Source organism: Akebia trifoliata, chromosome 4 (genome assembly GCF_017979445.1).
Source record: "Akebia trifoliata isolate Shusen 1 chromosome 4, ASM1797944v1, whole genome shotgun sequence".
In the NCBI taxonomy this organism is placed as follows: Eukaryota; Viridiplantae; Streptophyta; class Magnoliopsida; order Ranunculales; family Lardizabalaceae; genus Akebia; species Akebia trifoliata.
Genome location: NC_141378.1, coordinates 13832013 through 13854270, shown reverse-complemented (window position 1 = coordinate 13854270; position 22258 = coordinate 13832013). Strand labels below are relative to the sequence as shown.

General features: G+C 34.6%; 3 protein-coding genes across 3 annotated transcripts; 1 reads left to right on the top strand and 2 right to left on the bottom strand.

Moving 5' to 3' along the window:
- The first annotated feature begins 753 nt into the window (after positions 1-753).
- Positions 754-1488, top strand: LOC147403961 (nodulin-26-like). The gene is made up of 2 exons (XM_086437588.1): positions 754-1035; positions 1261-1488. The coding sequence occupies exons 1-2, from the start codon at positions 754-756 to the stop codon at positions 1486-1488; spliced, it is 510 nt and encodes a 169-aa protein (XP_086293714.1).
- Positions 1489-2967: 1479 nt separating this feature from the next.
- Positions 2968-7532, bottom strand: LOC147403960 (cryptochrome-1-like). The gene is given in 5 exon segments (XM_086439767.1): positions 2968-3738; positions 4189-4895; positions 5882-6100; positions 7051-7263; positions 7266-7532. Coding segments are annotated over 5 exon segments (2007 nt in total). The 5' UTR covers positions 7363-7532.
- Positions 7533-19342: 11810 nt separating this feature from the next.
- Positions 19343-20673, bottom strand: LOC147403959 (transcription factor MYB93-like). Its single transcript, XM_086437695.1, has 3 exons — positions 20508-20673; positions 20263-20392; positions 19343-20160 (listed from the first exon to the last, which is right to left on the bottom strand). The coding sequence occupies exons 1-3, from the start codon at positions 20638-20640 to the stop codon at positions 19422-19424; spliced, it is 1002 nt and encodes a 333-aa protein (XP_086293821.1). The 5' UTR covers positions 20641-20673; the 3' UTR covers positions 19343-19421.
- Between the last annotated feature and the right edge of the window lie 1585 nt (positions 20674-22258).

Below are 22258 nucleotides of genomic sequence, written 5' to 3'. Positions count from 1 at the left end.
ATATAAGAGGACCATGGGCGCATGTGGTGTATACACCCAACAGTGACAATGTCAACCAATCAAGTATGAATATAAGAGGGCAATGAGCATATGGGTGTGTATACACCCAATGGTGACAATGTCAACCAATCAACTATGAATATAAGAGGCCATGTCAACCAATCAACTATGAATATAAGAGGGCCATGAGCATATGGGTGTGTATACACCCAATGGTGCCAATGTCAATCAATCAGCTATGAATATAAGAGGGCCACGAGCATATGGGTGTGCATGCACCCAATGGCAACTACTCTGAAACACCGATTTGTTGGAAAGGGGAACAACTATGAATATAAGAGGGCCACGGGCGTATGGGTACGTATACACCCAAATGGTGACAATGTAAACCAACCAACTACTCCAAAACACCAATCTGTTGGAAAGGACAACTATGAATATAAGAGGGCTATGGTGACAATGTCAACCAACCAGCTACTCCAAAACACCGATTTGTTGGAAAGGGGGACAACTATGAATATAAGAGGGCCACAGGCATATGGGTGTGTATACACCCAAATGGTGACAATGTCAACCAACCAGCTACTCCAAAATACCGATTTGTAGGTAAGGGGGACAACTATGAATATAAGAGGGCCACAGGCGTATGGGTACGTATACACCCAAGGGTGACAATGTCAACAAACCAGCTACTCCAAAACACCGATCTGTTGGAAAGGAGGACAACTATGAATATAAGAGGGCCACAGGCCTATGGGTGTAAATGGTGACAATGTCAACCAACCAACTACTCCAAAACAACAATCTGTTGGAAAGGACAACTATGAATATAAGAGGGCCACGGGCATATGGGTGTGTATACACCCAATGGTGACCATGCAACTGAATCACCCAATCACAATCATGAGCATAGCAGTGATATTGGGTATGGTTGTGATGGTGATGAACTTCACACTCGGGCATCTTTCTGGTGCACATTTCAATCTGGCCGCCACCATTGACTCTGTTGCATCCCACAAGTTCCATGGAAAACAGGTAAAATCAATAACTTACCTCTCTAACATCTTATAGCATAAAATCTTCAAAGCAGCAGCAACCCTGCCTTATAGCCATTGCAAATTTTTTCCATAACATTGCCATGTGGAAATGTTTCCTAGTAAGTAAAATATTCCCATAATTGGCTGGTCACAAACATCTAAATTCTGGCATAAATTTGCATGGGGGGAAATAATTACCACAGGGTACCTGGGATTCTTGCAGATGCCAGTACATGTGGTGTGGCAGATACTTGGTTCGATACTTGCGATCCTCACCCTACAGGTATTGTTCGAAGATGAGTCAACATACATGAAACTCTCACTCAAGTTTGGTATCCGTCAACTCATCTCAAAGCTCTTGTATGGGAATTCATCAATCTCATTTTTCTTGATGTTCTCTGTGTGCGGGGAGGCCATCGATCACAGAGCGGTAGAAATTTCTTTGACATGAGTTGCTTCAATCAACTTCCAATTATAGAAGAGTTGGCTCTGAACAAAGTGGAATACAGGAACAAAATTCATTTAGCCAACCCATTATTTTTTAAGAGTCTTAGGTACATTAACATCAATAAATGTTTCTTATGAATGTAGAAGCCAAGCCATAACTTCACTTTTATGTAAAAATGTTCAAAATTCTATACTTTGGGTTGCGTAGGCAAATCCATTCTATCCTTGGAACCATAACTTCAACTATGGTTTACAGTCTCCTACAATCGCCAATGCCTGATAAACTCGAGAAGGAGATCATCAAGAGTGTATGAATATTTTAATTTTTAGCAGAAAATTAAAGTTAAAAGGAGGAATTACCAACCTGGTTTGTTATGGAATTCTACACATCTCTTTATAAAACACTCTTCTCTCACTTTATGTGAACAACAATTACTGTACACAATGACATATGGTACAAAGCGAAAAAAAAAAGGAAGGGTAGCAGATGACTTAGACCACCAATCTCAAGTTGGCGTACAAGAGGTCCAACCAGCAAAGACCAGAACACAAGGTGGTGATCAACATTGGCATTGGTGGCATGGAATTCTTCATCTCTCAGCTTCATGTCCTGTTGTGTATGTTTTATCTGTTAGAAAGTTCATCTCAATCAGAATTGTTTGAGAAATATTGAACTAAAAGGCGCATATGTGTACACTATGGAAACAAAATGCTATTCAACTTCTTTTGAAATGCTATCAACAAATAATGATAACTAACATTATAAATACAAAAACAAATACTTTTTTTTTTCATTCAATTATGGATACCAAAATCTCATGTAAATCACACGCTATTAGGAAATATTTGTGAAGGAGCCATTTAACATATAGTTTTTTTAAAGTGTAAGCTAGACTTGAACCCATGACCTTGAGGTTGTTTTGCAATGTGTCAAACCAACTGAGCTATGGATCTAAGCCCATGTAACATATAGTTCATTAATGTGCAGACTACTTATCTAAGCTGGGATTAGAATCTTCAATTGTAATTTTGAAAGAATTTCTAAGAGTCGTGATTTTCTGAAGCCCCCTCTGACACACGCCCCCTAACGTAGCATGTGCTAGAGCCATAGATTCTTTTCCTCGGGATACACAACTGCACATATTTATGGGGTCGTACAGTTGTGTATCCCGAGGAAAAGAATCTACGGTTCTAGCACATGCCACGTCAAGGGGCGTCAGAAAATCATTAATCAATTTCTAATATAGGGCGAGCCCCCCCACCCATAAGAAAAAACCCTCAATGCTTACCCATCAATATATATATAGTTCATCAAAGGCAAGCCATGGGTCTCAAGTAAAATTACTTTTGCTAGAGAATCTTGAATGATCAGTATTAGAAATTTTAAGCTAAATTATTTTGAAATAAAATTGAATAGAAGCAACAAGATGAATAGTGGCCATGGCCAAAAACGTTAACCAAAGTAATTTAGCAGTTGATGTGCTCACCCTGTTTGTGAAAACCGTCTACAATTGATCGGTTGGTGAGACAGTGGATGCCTCTGCAAATAAGATGAACTAGTCCCAAGACCATTTTCTTCACCCACAAACTGCTCCGAATAATTAGAAGCCGAGGGAGACCAAACTGGAACTACACCCCCATCTCTCTCTCTCCTACTACTACTGCTCGAAGATTCTGCCGTGGAATCATCGACATTTTGCACTCCTAAAGAAATATTAAACCGTGGGAGAGCAGTATTGTTTCTAACAGTTTCCATACTCACATTTATGTTCATTGGTACTTCGGGTCTGCTATCTTCACCCGAGTTTCTAAGATCCGAAGAAGGTTCCACCTCTTCTACTCTTAGCAACGAAGAAGTCAAGCTAGGGACCATCTGATCCTCAAAACGCCGGGCAGTAGCATGGTTGTTCCTAACAGGCTCGTGATCAACCTCCATTTGTATATCTCGAGGAAAGGCAATTGGAGTTGATTCCAATGAGTCACCAAGCCCTTCATCGGTTCCGTTCTCGATCGCTGCTCTCCAAGTTGCTTCTTGTTGCCACATTTCGGAGATAGCTTCCTCCAACCTGGCTTTCGCAGCATCTATTTCAACAATAGGGAGAGGGTAGTTTGTGCCTAGTTCAACCCCAGCAGCTTGGAGTACAGATTCAGGTGCGTTCCACGGGTGGTGTATCCAATCAGTTGGTAGCCTAGCAAGTTCGGGAAGCCAACGTCGTACGTATTCTCCATTTGGATCAAACTTGTAACCTTGAAACTGTTTGAACGAAAAGTTTCATAATTAAATATAATATTCAAAAAGCTTAGCAAAGTAATAAAAAATTACATAATATTGACTGGTTACTATTGAGTGTATATTTTCCTCCACTCTTGAGTGTGTCATACCCCAGTTAAGCTCCGAGACCCTCATATATTCATAGTTCTCCCCCTCTCTAACAGATTGGGCTTTTGGAGTAGTTGGTTGGTTAACAGTTACAAATAAGTGTCCTCTGCAACTCAATTGGACTTCTAAACTTACACTATATCAATTTTATTTTATTTTTTAAAGGTCTATTTAATGCCTAGTCAAGTAAAAGAAATCTCTTCAAAGATAGGGCCACAAGTCACTAGGGAAAATTAGAAACTAGTAAACATTTGGAAATCAAAATATAGGATGGGACGCTCATATTTGTTTCATAGTTAATAAATAACTAAATAAAAGTCATACTTGTGGGTTGTCTATCCGGTCAAATTCACGACCATCAGGGAGGGTGCCAGAGATGTATTGCCAACCAAGAGCGTCACTCTCAAGATCAGCATCCAATAATGTGTCCCAAAAATACTTCATTCCCCATCTCCATGGAAGCTGAAGAACCTTCACAAAGAAACTTGAAACAACGACCCTAATCCGATCATGTAGCCAACCACTTGCCCAGAGCTCTCTCATGCCGGCATCAACGAGAGGATACCCCGTTCGACCTTGTCTCCATGCCTTGAAATAACCCTCATCAATTACCCAAGGAAAGAACTTCAAGTCTCCGAGAAGAGGTCTTTCATGACTGTAAGGGTGATTAAAGCTCATGTATCTTGAGTACTCTCTAAGCCCAATAGATTTAAGGAACAAGTTGACACTCTCTTCACCTGCTGTGTTCCCTTCGTTGGCCCATAGAACTTGCTTCATGCGAACTAGATGGAATACTTTCCGCACACTCACCTCCCCAAAATGCAAATGAGGTGAAAGGAACGAAGTTGTTGCGCTATCTGCCTTTCTACGGTTCACAGAATACTCAACTAATGGCCCATTAATGAAAGTGGTCAGAGCCTTGTCTGCATTACTCCATCCAGGTGACCATGCCCTGGCTAGAAGTGCATTGCTTCCCTTCTCAGATTCATCTTCAAATACCAATGTGTCCGAAGGGCACCTTGACACATCACCTGAAAGAGCACGACCAATGTTGGAATGTAAACAGCATGAAAAAGAAATTAAAATATGAATTATGTAGTCCATATTTATCATGTACTATGTACAAGACGATGAAACATGATAAAAGTACGCCTTTGTCAGTTTTCTTTCAATTTTTCTGTTCAAACTAGCGTTGGGTACTGCAAACTTTTCAAATATGTTCCCCATTGAGAATTGCATAGTGCATTACGTGGCAATATGCAATGTGTAACAATAAGCCCTGTTCGAACTATTGTATGATATTTTTCAGAATTTTAGTTTTGAAAAGTAGCATGAAGCAGTGTATGATGACGATGGTGGTTTAGACAGAATTGAATTGAGGAACATGATTTGTCCAGCTGACCCCAAATTTTTGGGATAACGTTTCAATTATGATGATGATGGTTGTACTCTCTTTAAAGATTTATTTCTTTTTTCATATTCCCCACATCTCTCCATATTCTAGCACCTTTAGTTTTTATATCTAATAAAATGATCTCCACATTTGTATACCTACAAGGTTCAAAAGCTCCAAATGAGACTAATGGTTGAGTGCCAAAAATAATGAAGGTTTTGTTTCACATTTTTGTTTTATTTCACGATTGTGCATTTTCAACATCCTCAATTGTATTTGTAAATTTGATAAAAAGATCTTATGATGTTTCAAGCTCCTCAATTCTTTCAATCCTCACCTCTTCCCTAACTTAATCAAATCTAGAAAAATAAATATAAAAAAATTCATTCCTTACTAGTCCTAATTCATGTTTCCCAACCAAATCTAGAAAAATAAATATAAAAAAATTCATTCCTTACTAGTCCTAATTCATGTTTCCCAACCAAATCTAGAAAAAAAAATATCATTTCTTACTAGTCCTAATTCATGCTGCCCACTAAACAAATTCCTATTCTAAGACCATAAAAGATTGGGAGTGCCAACACAAATTACAAAATTCAGGTAAATATTTGGGAGAAGACAGACCTGACGTTATCCTCTTAGGTGGGAGTATAGGAGCATCGGGATCATAAGGCATGCTAAGACACCTATTCCAGAAATCCAAAAAGGTTGTGAACGGGCGACCTTGGTCATCATTAACGTCCCATGGTTCATAGAGCAAATCCGCGTTAAAGGAATGGACATCGATCCCCTCAGCAGTCAGAAGCTCCTTCGTCCGATGGTCCCTTACAAGCGATATAGGATCTACAAAAGGAAAGCAATCTTACTTAGAACAACAAATTAATTAAAAAGACTGATATTGCAAAATTGATTCCTTCTTTACTTCCAAAGAAAAAAAGTCTGACTATAACATCTAAATAGTTTAAACATCAATTTATTGGTGCTATTGCAAGACCTTGAAGAAAATTAAGTATTAGAACAAATTTGATAGATTAACAGATATGAAGGAGGCCTAAATAGGATAAAGTGGCATTTGAACCACATGAACAAACAAACAAGTAAAAGAGATGGAACAATCTAATCAATAAATATGAGAGAATGGGTATATGAAATTAAAAATTAAAAAAGAAATAAATGGGTATTCTTAAAATCTACACATATCTAATTATACTTGAAATTAACAATGATAAAAGAACAAAAAATCAACCAAACAAGATCTATAAAAATGTCAAAAAAAAAAAAAAACAGAATTAATTTTGCACATTTGAACCACATGAACAGACAAACAAGTAAGAGAGGGGAACAATCTAATCAATAGCTATGAGACGATGGGTACATGAAATATTAAAAAAAAATAAACAAATGGGTATTGTTTGAAATCTACATATATCTCATGATACTTGAAATTAACAATGATAAAAGAACAAAAACATGAACCAAACAAGATCTATAAAAATGTCAAAAAAAAAAAACAGAATAATTTTGCACGTTTGAACCAAATGAACAAACAAAAAAGTAAGAGAGAGGGAACAATCTAATCAATAAATATGAGAGAATAGTATATGAAATAAAATAAATAAACAAATGGGTATTCTTAAAATCTACATATATCTAATGATACTTGAAATTAACACTGATAAAAGAAAAACAAAAATCAACTAAAACTAGATCTATAAAAAAAAGTCAGAAAGGAGACTTAATTTGGCAAAAACATGGGAAATTAAACTAAGAGATTGAGGAAGAATGAAACAGACCATATAAGTGGTTGAAGTAGAGATGAGTAGCACCAGTAGACTTGAAAACTTGTACAAGAGAGGAGACACTATCAGTAGACCTCTTAGTGATGAGGGAAGTACCAAGGTTCCTCAAAGAGCTATCAAGTTGTGCCAAACTCTGCTTCAACCACCACCTTGAGACTCTACCAGGAAAGTAGTGACCCTCCTCTTCAGGTGCCCATATAAAGAGTGGAATACAGCCCCTGACCTCACACCAGCAGCAAGTGCAGGGTTATCCTCTACTCTAAGATCTCTCCTGAACCATACTATGCTACACCCACCCCCTGACATCTCTTCTACAACTCAGTGATCTATCAATAAAAAACCCATATATCTGTCTATCTTTCTCTCCTTGCACACCAAGAAAAAGAAGATAAACAAGAGAAGAAAACAATTATGTCAAACAATACTTTAGAGAGAGAGAGAAGCTGAGAGGGTGTTCTACAACATGGGTTTTTTGTTTTGGTTTGGCTCTTGTTTTTAGCTTTTTCTTGTTTTCTTTTTGGAAATTTAGATACACACCCTCATAGTTGGTTTATATATTTGAGATATCCTTGAAAAGTCAAACTAAGAGGATCCTTGACATCAATCTTCTTGGATAAACTAATGAAAAGAGATCCTGTTAAATTTTTTGAAAGGCTAACATATTTTGCCGGCTTGTATTGTTTATCTGATTTTGGGGAAGGAAAAAAAATATATAAATAATGATTTTCTGATGCCTCCCTCTGCCATACACTCCCATCATTGAATCGTTGATCATTTACTTCGAGATATGTAGAATCATATATTTTTCTTGTGTATCTAAAAAAAAGATGATCTACGATTCTGTGATGGGAGTGTATATCAAATGAGGGCGTTAGATTTTCATGATTCAAAAATATATATATTTCAGGATTACAATTGAAACTAAAATACGAATGAGGTAAAGTGACATGGTAAGAGATGATGTACTCAAGTCACGAAATCATTTTCTTTTAGATGTTAGTCACTTTTTACTTAAATGTGAATTTCGGGATATAATAAGTCGAATCTCTTAATCATAATTTATTGATTTGTAATCTCAAGAGAACTATCTAGATAATTGAACCGGCTTAACTAATCAAACTCAATTGTAAAATGTAAGTATTTGTGATCTTTACATGTCGAAGAATGCAGTCTCAACGTACCTTGATTTGTGTATATAAATCCCATTTTATGGATCTTAATGTGATTATAAAAACATTCGCATGACCATTTGTCTCGTTTATCAAGATGACATGGAAGTGCAAGTCTCCCTAAAAAATGCCCCAATGTAAAATATACCCACATAGGTGCACATACTAGCCTCATTACATTGTACATTGACACACTTTCTCTCCTTTACATAATTGAAGTAGATAAGTATGACATCCTACATTTAAAATTACCATTTCTAGTATTTTTAGGAGTATTTCAATCTTTTCATTCCATTAATTTGACTTAAGACGGGGTTTCTAATATATATACCAAAACCTAGGGGATTTAAGTTTAATTACCCTTTTTACACAATCTCTCTCTCTCTCTCTCGGTGGAGACAAGTGGGTGTAAGAGCATAACAAACAAGCAAATGCCACTCTTTATCAAAGGGAGAAAGAAAGAGAGATGAAGGATTGAAGAGTTAGAGAGAGAGAGAGAGAATGATGGTTGATAGGGGGAAGAAGAAGGGCCATACAAAGTGATGGACAACTTGCAGCCACGACTTTATATCTTGTATACTTTCTATCTTATTATTATTAACACCCGACATACACAACATATCCTGCCCTTCCCTCCCTCCCTCTCTCCCTGTCTCTCTCAGCCTCAGGACCCTTTTCCCCACCTGTGACTGTCCCATCTTTTTTTTCTTTTTTTCAAATTATTTGTTGCACTATTAATTAATTAATTTTCATCTAATTATGGACCATCTCCTGTTCCTGTCATTTGGTCATCTTGCACTCTCCTTTACATGTCTTCCTTTCTTATTGGATTCCCTACATGTAAAGGATCTGTACTTTTGGATGAAATTCTCTAGTTCAAAACCTATCTCCACTTTTGTGTGTGTGTGTGTGGGGTGGGGGGGATAGTATTAGAGATTTTTAAGAAGAGATTGAAGGTGAACATTTTTTTGTTGGAAGTAACAGAATAACATTGTTCTGGGTTCAATTTCATAAATTGGGATGTATGCTGATAAATACTAAATTTGAAATTCAACTCGATCATGTGCACAGGGGTGGAGTCAGGATTTTCTTGTAGTTAGTGGTATAGTTGAAGAAACTGAAAATGAATGAATTTAAGGAGAAATTTAGGTTTTTAGTTAGAAATCAAAGAAAAATGATGTTTAGCTCATTTTCAATTAGTCTATGAGAGAAGGTCCGGTCAAGAGGTAATGTCATCAATAAAAAAAGAAATTATTGTAGGGGGAGGGAAGGCAAATGGTAGATGTACTTAGTTGAAAATGTAAGTGTCAAAGTTCTGTGGGGTCGATTGCTCCCCACTAACTCCGCCCCATGTGGAAACACACCCAAGCCATGCGCAGCCTAGACTAAGTCTGTCATCAGTTGAAAATCAAAAAGTATCTCAAATACACATCAAATCCAAAGGATGCATATATATCAATATTATCTATTTCGATGTTGTTTTTTATTTACTATAGTAATACGTGGCCTGGTACTGATAATCAAAATGATTGGACTTCTGGACTGAGATCTGTTACTCTCACAGAATACGACTAGTACGATAATCAAAGCTATTCAATTAGGATGGATATTTTGTGATTCACAAGCAACCACTAATGAATTGTGATCTGTTACTCTCACAAAATACGACTTGTATGATAATTAAAACTATTCAATTATGATAGATATTTTGTGATTCAAAATCAACAACTAATGAGAATTGAGATTTGTATCTCCACCAATAGAGATGGACATGTTATCTTCTTTTTTCAAGGGTTGAAGAAATGTCTCCCTTATTATATATAGGTCATATGTGATATGCCTTGGAGACAAAGGAACCAAATAGACCAATCATGGCTACATTCCAACTAATCTTTTTGTAATGGTAAGGACCCAAGGAGATAAGGTTACACAAATTAGATGACTTGACTCCTAGTTCCAAGTGCCTCTTTCAACCCATGTGAATGGCACAGAGAGAGAGAGAGAGAGAGAGAGAGATGGTCCCCTACTTAAATTATTTTAGAGAGATAGGGAGATGGGCCTATGTTCATATGAGTTTTGGGTTGTATGCTTGTCATCTTATTGACATGAAATGATAGCAATGTGAAATTTATAGAAGAGAATGCTCACAATTCTTGGCTCAAATTTAAGCTAAAAACAGAGTAAAAAAGAGAGAATCTCATAGATCTATGAACAATAACACCACCATCAGATTGTTACCATTATTCCACCTTTATGTCATTTGTTATTGTTCAAACTTCGATTGTGCCTCTATAGTTAAATCATTATAATTGTCCCTTTCAAAATATATAGTTGGTACAACTAATGGTTGTACTCTTGCTTACTTTCTTTCTTCAATTTGAAGATATGAATTAATAAAAGAGTTGCTATTAACACCCCAATTTTTACTTATTACACCACAATTTCTTAAATTATTTATCAACTCTAATTAAAGATTAAAACACACCACTTAAATATTACGAAGGTTAATCTCAAATTATTATCTAAGCATTACAAAATATTATAACACTCATTCAATTAATTTCAACAGTTGTTTACAATTATGATTAGACTCATATAGAATCTTAAACCCAAAAATAAAAATGTAGGGAAAAAAAAAAGAGAGTGTCTATTGGCACCCTAACTTTTACTTATTGTCAACCATTTACTTAATTTTTAATTTGAGTGTAATAAGTAAGACTTGGAGTCCCAATAGCAGCTCTCATTAATAAATGTCCATGCGGATGTACCTTACACCATTCCATAGTAAAACTTATAATTTAAAAATCTAGGCAACAACTTTTTAGCTGTTCTATTTTTCTCGCTCGTACCAATCAATGATCGGTGAGATTAATTAAGACATTTTGAAAAATACAAATAAATTACCTTATGTAATGATGGCTTCTTAAGTTGATTGTATAGTGGAGGCAATAATGGCTTCATGAAATTACAATCACATTCTTGTGTGATGAAATGGTTTTTTTTTTCTTTCTTTCTAGTTAAGGGAGAAAATAATTATATTAAGAGTCATGATAAAATCAACATGGCAAAACATACATAGTCTGTACACAATTGATGTGGCAAGGGCATAAAATGATAATTTTGTACCCTTACCATGTCATTGTATAGACTTCGTATGTTTTACCACTTAGATTTATCATCAATCATATATTAAAGCATGGAAGGGGAAAAATATCAAAATTACAATTTTATGAAAATTGCATACCTATCGAATCTCTCAAAAAAGATTTTCTGACAATGATTGGTTATTAAAATAATAATAAAATGTAGCTACTCGAGTACCATATAATAGAAATGTGTCATTACATCTTACCATCATGGTTTCATAACATGTGATACCCGATTGCTATTATTAGTTGGTAGGCCACATATCACATTTTTTCGGACTAATTGAGCAAATTTATTATACCCAAAACATTGTTGATCATCTATTCGGGCTAACTGAGCAAAGCTAGGAGCAACTCCAACGGTTGTTTCTATTTTGGCATCTTCTCATATTTTAGAGATGATTTTCTCTTCGGAACCTAAATGAGATCTAACAATCCCAACCTCTAAATTACTATTCACCTGTCTAATTCACTATTCACATAATAAAAAATAAAAAATTTGCTATTGATGACTCAACTTTACTTATTACACCTCAAATCATGGTTTTTAAACTCGGTATTGCATCTCGTCTTGTTCAGCTCCGATACCGAGTTGTCTCGGACAAGTTTTTCCGATACGTTTGAGACGTCTCGTGAGACAACTCAAAAAATTAAACATGAGATGTTAAACTCAGTAAAAAAAAATGACTTTGTGAGTTGGTCTTGTTCAGCTCTGATACCGAGTTAACTCGGGCGATACGTCTCGGTCTCGGACGAGTTTAAAAACCATGCCTCAAATTAAATATATAAAGTTTGTTATTGACAATCCAATTTTACTTGTTACACCCCAATTTAAATAAAAAATAAAAATCCACCAATTGTTTGAGAAATTAAATTTGGTTTGATCATCTTATGTTTAGTTAAAAAAAATTATAAATACATACATTTAAATTAATTTCATTTATTTTATATAAAAAAAAAAGTGAGTATTCATGATCAAACTTAGTTTTTATTACAATTTTTTGTCGAATTTGGTCGAATAATTGATTAAATCTGAGTTTAAAATATTTTTATAAATATTTAATAAAAGGAATTAAGAAAATTGAATAATAATAATTGAAAATAAATAAGGGATAAAAATTATATTTAAAACATATTTTTATTAAAAAAGAAAATTAAGAATAGCATTTATGTAAAATGATGGAGTCACAATTGGTATTTGTACAAGATGAATATTAAAATAGAGATCATTTTTTTTTTTTTTTTTTTTGCTTCGTCTCCAATTCTAGAGATGTGAATAGTAATTTAGAGGGTGTGTCAGAAATTAAGAGATCGATTGGAGCTTGGTTCGAAGGTCTCTCTATTTCTAAATATACAGATATAGAGACCGGTTAGAGTTGCTCTTACAACTCTAATAGACGAAAGACCCAAAAGATCTCCCATATTATCAAGAGTACACTTATCACATGCATCTTGATCCAAAGATCCTATGGATTAGATGATCAATAATGTCTGGTCTTATGATCGATCTATTGTGGACTACTACACATTCTTCCAAATGTCCACTTGATATTTATAATTGATCCAACGTCTGGTATCATTTCAAATTGAATATGGTCCACTGATTGAAGAGAGCAAGATCAATTACTAAGTGAGCAGCATGTACTATAATATAGAGATATGCGAGCACAAAATTTTGATTCCTTTAATTAATAAGATGTCCTTATTCCCTTAATATTACATACTTGCATATTTTTCTTCTTTATACTTGAGGTTGTACATACCAATGTATAAAGTCTCGTCTACTCACAAGAAAAGTCGAGAAGACTGGAATATTTTGACAAGATCCAAACAATCCCAACGCATTCAAGGTTTTAGGGTCAGTGTTTTGTTCTGATCTAGTAAGATGCCAAAATATCTCAGACAAATTATTTCAAAATGTTACGAAACTTTAAACCATGGTACATATTTTTGGCTGTAATCATCTTTATAAATTAATACAATTTGATTGAAGTAAAAGCCAAACCCAAATTTATATGTAATGTCTTACAATGATAGAAATAAATATGCTTCTACAGTTGTACTGAAAATTTGTATTATTTAGTTTCTTGTTAGGCACGATAAGTAATTCTGTAAGTAGATTCGGATAGAGCATCCATGATATTAAGATTTTTGCCAAATTATTTCAGTTGAAAATGCTTATTATGCTCATGCCTTTGGAAGAACCTAATAAGTAATCATACATCTCAAGTGATTATAAGAATCGTTAAGACATACCTTAAGGGAATTGAAAAAATGGCTTTTATATCATGGAATTGCCATTGGCCACACAGCTCCATTTGCCAAAACAAAATGTCAATTGTGGTATGTAGGGCTGGCAATGGCTCGGGTGTGGGTTGGATTAAGCATATATATATCCGTATCCTCATCCAATTTTATATTCAATTTTTTACTTGCTTTTGCTTAGGATATCCATATATGACTATTTATCCCACTTATTAAAGGATATATATCTCTAAGGTGTACCCAAGTTTCAAATGGATATCCAAGTTGGATATATATATATATATATCTTATTTTGAAGATGATGGATGGATCTTAATTTTAAGTTATACATATATCTTATCATGAATTTACCGTATTGAACTTAAATAAACAGATCGGATATGACACACATCCATATTTGACCCAAAAAATATTGGATAAAATAAAAAAGAAATTTCCCAAAATTGACAAAATTCCCCTTCCAACTAAATGTTCATTTTAATTCTCAAAACATGAAAACTGAGATTGCAAGTTTTTCAAAGAGACGATCTCACAAGTTTAAATTAGAGAGATGGCTGTTTTTTTTTCCTTCAAAGTGACAATTTCGCTGATTATAAAAGTGAAGATCTCACTTCTTCAAACCAATGAGATCGTCACTTTGAAAAATCCACAATCTGACTTTTCAAGTTTTGGGAATTAAAATGAACAATGAGCTAAAGTAGGAATTTCATCGTATTCAGTTCACGAAATGGTAATTTACCCTAAAAGAATTATGGATAAATTAACTTGAATTCTTAATTGGATATAAAAAATTGTATCATACCGAAAAAACTCGGGTCGGATGAGTTGAGTAAGGGGATATTATCCAACCCATTGCCAACCCTAATTGGTGGTGGTGGAACGAAACCACACCACTAGATATAAGAAATAAAAGTCAGCTAAAAACTCTAAATAATGATTTTCTAACTTAAAAATCTTCACTCGGTCGATACTCGGCTGACATGACACGGATACGAACCATAGATCTTTTTTCTTGAGATATACAACTACACGTCTTTTTATTATGAGGATGTGAAGTTGTGTATCTCGAGGAAAAAGATCTATGGTTCCATATCCATGCCGCGTCAGCCAAGTGGAGACTTTCTAGTTAGAAAATCAGCTCTTCAAAACTCTTAGAAAGCTTTTTTCCTCATTTATGGGTACCGAATTAGGGACTGTAGGACATGTCCTCCAGCTCTAATCTCCCATCTCAACCCCAAATCTTTAACAAGGGAAGAGAGAAGCTAAGATTCAATCCCAATCTCAACAACTATAATGCATGTGAAAAGATTCTTCTAGCTCTGGATTTTCTCTTCTAAATTCTAAAAAACGGTTCTCTCCTTAAAAAATAATGGTTATACGTAGGAACAATACTAGTCATTGATCTCTTCTTGAAATTTTTTAACATTTTTTTCTATAAAAATTCCAAAATTAAAAATAAAAATCTTTAAAAATATGACATTAATTACTAAATTAATTGAACTTCGGAAAATCATGATGTGGTACATATGGAGAGTTGTGGTAATCTGACTTAGGCACGTGGCATACTCAATCAACTTACATGACATGACAGGCTAGAAAATCATAGATGTTCTCTCATCGAAATACAAAACTGCACTTTTTTATGGGGAAGTGTAATTCTATATCGTGAGGAGGGCACATCTACGGTTCTCAAATCTGTCACTTCAGGTAAGTCGATTGAGTTGCCACGTGGCTAAGTCAGATAATCAGTACTCATATCTGGATGGACGGTTCCTCATAATAAGTAACTGGTCCATGTACACTTTTTTTTCTTTTTTTTTCAAGCAAGCAAAATGTATTAACTAAACATGAACGTAATTACAAATCTTCAAGGGAATATCCTTATAAAAACGAGAAAGGATTCCAGAAACAAAGGAATCTAAAACAAGCACTTGAATACGACAAGAAGGAGAAAATAGACAACTCGAACTGCTCTTACACACTAAAAACTCTCAATCTAGGGAGCCCACACTTGAGTGACAGGTCCCAAGTACACTTCTTCTTGTAATAGTTTTTGTAAGAAATGCATTTTAACATATATATTGATGAACTAAAATTTGTTCACAAATCCTAGTGAAAGAATCAATCACGAAATGATTTGACAATTGGGATAAAGGTCTCATCAAAGTCCACACAACCATGCATCTGTGTGTATCCTTTTGCTACAAAATGCGCCAATCTAACAGTTTAGTCTTAAAAACCTGAATTTCGCCCTAACATTCATCCCATTGGTACAAGGAGTGGCATGGCGTTCCAATCAAATGCCACTCCCACTCTCTCTTTCAATCATAAAATAGTTCAATCTCTAATTGTTAGTGGTGTTCTTCCTCCCAACATAATATTGCTTCCAATAATTAAGCTTTGAATGAAAAGCCCATTCACAGGAGAGATGAATTAAACATAAATATCAATGCTATATATATATATATATATATACTTAGATAAATAGGAAACATCCCTTTCGTAATGTGGCCACTCGTAACCAATATTATTCCGTTGTGGTTGCCACCAACTACGTATATTCTAGATCATCAGATCAGACCCGATCATCCAACACACGGTCTCACACGTATAAAATTATTAGTTCTTTTTTTTTTTTTTTTCTGATCTGCTACACATAAATCATAAATATAATCTTATTTATCGTACATGCCATGACATAAGAAACTTAGAGTAGTATCCAACTAATGGGGTAAGGATTAGGTACTGAAAATTTTCCTTCCCTATTTTAATGGGGGAGAGAGAAAGAGAGAGAGTACCTACTAATATCATGTTTTCTACATTTCTTTGACAAGTATGACCAACTTTAATCGAGTTTTTTCCACAGTAACCCTTATATGTGGGTTACCCAAAGACCTAAAGACCCAATCAAACAATCACTAATTTGCAACACGAGGACTTAGTTTAAAGACTTTGGTTTATATTGTTAATCTGTTCATTAGAGGGTGTTACAGTCAATCCCTTATTAGAAAAACAACTACTTCAACTACCCAGTAAGGAAATTGAGGTCTTGCTTCTTTTCCATCCTTTCTTTTATATCAAATGATTGCTCTTGGAATTAATTTATGTTAATTTCAATTATTATTGTTACTAATGAGTAAATTATAGTTACAAGTTCCTTGTTCTTTGTAGTGTTTAAACTCAAATATTGGTGGGCTCTGAAAAAGACATTCACACAATCAACTCTACAAATGTTACTAGTTTACAGAGAAATGGGTGTCTCCAATTGAGAAAAAAAATCGATCTTGGGAGAATGATAGAGATTCAGATCATGGATGCATTGAAATAAGATATATAGATAAGCATATCATGTTTATGATTTGATGTATCACTATATACCTCATTACAAAACGTCTAATATAATATTCTCAGTAATGATTTTGATCAGGTTAGAAGGGTCCATAATGGTAGATTGACACTGGTATATATATATAATAAGAAATATAACATAATGGGTTATCTAAAATGGTGTGTTCATATCAAGGGCTTCTCTAGCTATTCAATACATATCCCTAGCAATCCTTACATTACAAGGATCTCAAATTCCAAAAGGTTGCTCTTTATTTTTAACAAATGATCAATGACGAAACATAAACATGTACAATGTGAAAAAAACCCATATTTGATGGCCTTGGCCAAAGGCCATCGAACTTCACAAACTTCGACAGACCAAGGTGTCGGATTTTTCTTTGTCGAAAGTTTTTTTGATGGGCCAAAACTAATGGAGGATGGGAGAAAGTTGACAGCTCTAGGCTGACTAATATGGAGAACATAAACAGTTTCGATGGCTCAAGACCATCGAAATTTAGTTTTTAGAATTTGTGGGCCTTGACTGTCAAATTTTCTCAACTAATTTTCCAATTTTTACATAGTGGTTGTTCTAAATGATGATTGTTGGAAAACAACTGTTTTAGCTCCACCATATTAAAATTGCTCCTATGTTCAAGAGAGCAGGTTTTGCTACTTTTTTTCCTTGAATAGGTAGGGCAAGAGAGGTAAGTTTTCTACTTTATCTTTTGATTAATGTCAAAATTAAAAAACCATTTTTAATAATATATCAAAGCTAATGTTTTGGACTGCTTATCATTGGGAATCATTGTACGTCACCTCTTTGACATTATTACCTTGGTCAACTCTGTATCTCTCCCTAACTCAAATAATTTGTTCTGAGCTTTTTCACTTACCTCCCTTGACAATGAGATATATTAGATATGCCTCCTTCTGCTCAATATATTTCAGTTGCCCTCTCTAATCCTTTTACCATACAATTTCTCAACCAAAAAGAATCCAGATCTTATAAACTGAGTTGATTAGTTTACTTTTTTTTTTTTTTTATCCTTCTACATAACACATGGCACACTCTTATGGGCCCAGTGACCTATGATATTGGATGTACCAAGCTAAATACACAAACAAATTATCAGTCTGATAGGTGATCATTGGCTATCAGATTTGAACATCTCTTTCACGATGAGTTCAATACCAGGTTCTTGGATAGGGTTGTTATTTTTAATCAGTAAGCTTGAGGTTTGGGGGACCTCGCACTTCATTAACTTAGAAAACATGATATAAGTTTGTTGACAGATTATAACTCAATGATGAAAAAAATAATTGAATAAATTACCCTTCATTTTGAATTTTGTTTTATAAAGCTATGAAGGTAGACAAAAAATTTATGGGTCAGTGGGCCATAAGTGAACGCATGGCATTTAAAAGGATGGGTAGTACAAATAGCCGGCAAACTTCTTTATGTATTCGATCTAGACTCTTGTTTTGACTGGGTCAAGGTCAAATGTTCAAGGAGACAGTTCGTTTTTTATTTATTTATTGTTTATTGAGGGAGGGCTTACCAAATATTCCTCGTGATCAAGAAGTCAACGAATTTAACCCTGTTTTTCTCATTATTATTATTATTATTTTAAGAAGAGATTATTGATGGACAAGATACATATATAGGAAGATAAACATCATTCTATAGTGGTTGGGTCTACTGGTAGAAAGTTTTGAGGCCAATGAGTTGATCTTAACTCAATCACACCTAAAGAAATCCTAAAAAAACTTAGGATAATAAGACAATCAAAACAAAACAGAATAGAATAAAGGAACCTCTATGGTTGTGTATGAACACCATTAGTAATTCTAGGCCATCTCTCTCTCTCTCTCTCTCTCTCTATATATATATATATATATAATATATATATATATATATATATATATATATATATATATATAATAATTTCCTTTTATTTCAATTGAAAGTTAGTCGACAATGGTCCTTCCTCTACACAGCATGTTATCTGTTTCATTAGACATGCAACAAACATTTTTAAAAAGCCACACTAATTGAATATTATCATTGTTTCATTATTAAAGCAGCATTGTATGTATAATATATATATATAGAATGAATTATAATACCATGCATGATGTGAATCATATCATCTCATATCCCACCACAATTGAAACAATATTAGGATGATAGATTGGGAAAGTTTTATTTATTTAAGGTTAGGGTTAGTTAGTATCAATTAGTATTTCCTCGATTGTTTTGGTTGATTATACATTCTTCCATTTTTGGACTCATGTAATTCTCTATGGTTTGACGTACTATTTATGTGTGTATGCGTATGGCATGGAATGTGTATTTAACTTTATAAAGGAGCAGTATATAATAACAACCACCATACACAGTAAAAAAATAAAAAAGGGGAATTGTAATTACTCCAAACCTCACACTTAACTAAAATTAAGCAATCTCATGCATAAAGGGATCTTCAAGAAGGAGCTCAGGCCAAAAGGAAGGAGCAGCTCCTCCTCCAAAGCTGGAAGTACTACATGCGTCGCCATGATTGCTGATCGAAGTTTCTGTAAGAGGGGGAACAATAGGAGAAGGAGATGGAGGAAGCCATGAAGATTTGGGTGTGGTTTCTTCTTGGCTGAACATTGTGAAATTACAATCTTGACCCATCTCACTATTCAATTTTTTTTGGAAGCTATAAGGGACTTGAAGGTCAGGTAAATGAGCAAAGAGGTCCGTATCGTTGATGGATTGTATAGGCATCCCAAGGGAACATGAGGAGGGATTCTCCAATTGGGATGAACTCAAAATCGAGTTTTCTTTGATAAAAGACATCGAATTCAATAGATTATAGGCATCCATGTCTGTAATGTTGGTTGGGTTGTTTGGGCTAGTTGTCATGGAAGCAGTAGTTTGAAGAAGATATTGTAAATATTGAAGTTTAGCCAATTGAGCAGCTTCTGCTTGTAATTTCACAGCTTGTTCTTCCCATGGGTGGTGGTCCATAAGCTCCTTCAAATTGGTTAAAGCTATCAAATAAGGTAAGCTCGAAAACAAATCAGTTCGAGGGCGATGTGTCATCGGATCAAAACCCATCTGAATTAGCTTCTTCTTTAAATGGGTGTTCCAAAAATTCTTGATCTCGTTATCGGTACGGCCTGGGAGGTGTGTCGCAATCGCCGACCATCTTGTAAAAATAAAAATTGTACAAAATTCAGTCTATACATATATATGACGTACAAAACCAAACATAGAAAGCTTAATTAAGACTAGTAAAAATTGATTTTACTTGTTGCCAAGGATGGAATGAAGATTGAGAATAGTTTGTTCTTCTTCTTGAGAAAATTTGCCTCTTTTGATATCAGGTCTCAAGTAATTTGTCCATCTTAGCCTACAACTCTTCCCACATCTGTTCAGACCTATAAAAGCAAAGAGACACCCTTATAAGTTCACACACACACACACACACACACACACACACACACACACACACACATATATACATGTGAGAGATGGGTGTGTTTGTAATCAAACCTGCCAGTTTAGGGAGGGCTCTCCAGCTTCCATGACCATGTTTTTGGATATATTGAACAAGCTTTTGGTCTTCTTCAGGAGTCCAAGGGCCTTTTTTTAGACCATTCTCATCACAGCAAGGTGACCTTCCCATTATTCTCTCTCTATTTTTTGTCTTCGATTTTGTTGCCTCCTCACATTCCTACCAAAACTAGAGCTAACTATTTATAATCACCTTTCTGGACCCCTTCTCTGGTTATTTAATTCAAAACAAAACAATTGACGTGTCCTCAAATTTGCCCATGAGCTGAGATTCTTCTCCTTCTTTAAATGACCATTATGCCCCTATCCATTCAATGACTAACAACTCCAAATTAGAGTTGCAGCTTCACCTATACCTAACCCCCTCTTACTCATTAGAAGTGCCTGATACCTTGAATTTTATGATGATTGATGAATATTTTAACCTGAAATATAATATATTATCATTAATTTAATTTGATTATGATTTATATTTGGTGTTCAGAATGAATGGGACGAAACATATTTAGAGAAGGGATTAATGTGGCCAATACTCTAGCTGTGTTTTTGCCTCACCGTCTTGGTCTTGAGTTTTTTTTACTCTGTTCAAAATCTTCCTTTTTTTTTACTAGAAGGGCCTTGTGGGAGACCAAACGAGTCTTCCCAATACCTGGAATTTGTAATTCCTTTTTTCTCTTTATAAAATTCTTTCTCGCTTGCTTAGCAAAACAAAAAGAATGTCATTGAAAGAACGAATAATTAATTAATTATTACATTTGATAATATTATTAATGAAAACTTGACCCAAACTATATCTTTTAGATGAGTGATGCTCACTGATTAAAGGGTTGAATTAGGTACCAATAATAAATTTTGATCAACAAGGAGGGTATTGCCAAAAAAAATTAAATTTGAATTCCCTGATATTTACAATCCGTATTAGACCTTAATTATTTGTCCATCTAGACATCAAAGTAAACCATAGGATCATCGTGTCACCTCTCAAAAGGGCGTTCTTAAAAGTTGATCAATCTTTATCGAAAGGCAATGAAGAGTCTCCAATTAGTTTATTTTGGCGTCGATGCACCTACTAAACAAATACTCATTGGTGTAACACTGTGTACTAACTTAATGGGAATTATGAAATTAATGTATGTTAATACTAGGGGTGCAACTTGGTCTGGTTCAAACCAAGAACTGAACCAAACCGATAGCTTAGGGGTGGTTTGGTTAAGTTTGGAATAAGTTGCAGTTCGGTTCCGGGTTACGAAAATGGAGAGTTCAATTTGGTTTGGTTCTCAGATCAAGTTTGTATAGAATTGAACCAAACCGAGAATCGCACCCCTATACAATATATATATATATATTAGTATGAATTATTTTAGAAGTTAAGACATAGATTAGTAATCTTTTATGAATAAACTAATGACTTTTTATGGATGTATTTGTGATTTATCGAATGAAATTTTATGTTTTTTTTCATTAAAAAATATTACTTACAATTTATAGAATATTGATAATCCATAGAATCGAATTGAATCAAATCGACTTTAATTCGGTTTGGGTCGGTTTGGTTCTGATTCTTATTTAGTGGAATCAACTTATGTCGGTTGGGTTCCAATTTGACCTCAAATCGAACCAAACCGAACCAAGTTACACCCTTAGTTAATACATCATGTCATATCTAGAGTATAATGTAATAAAATGTACATTAATATGTAAGATCATAATCAGCATGAGATTAGAATGAA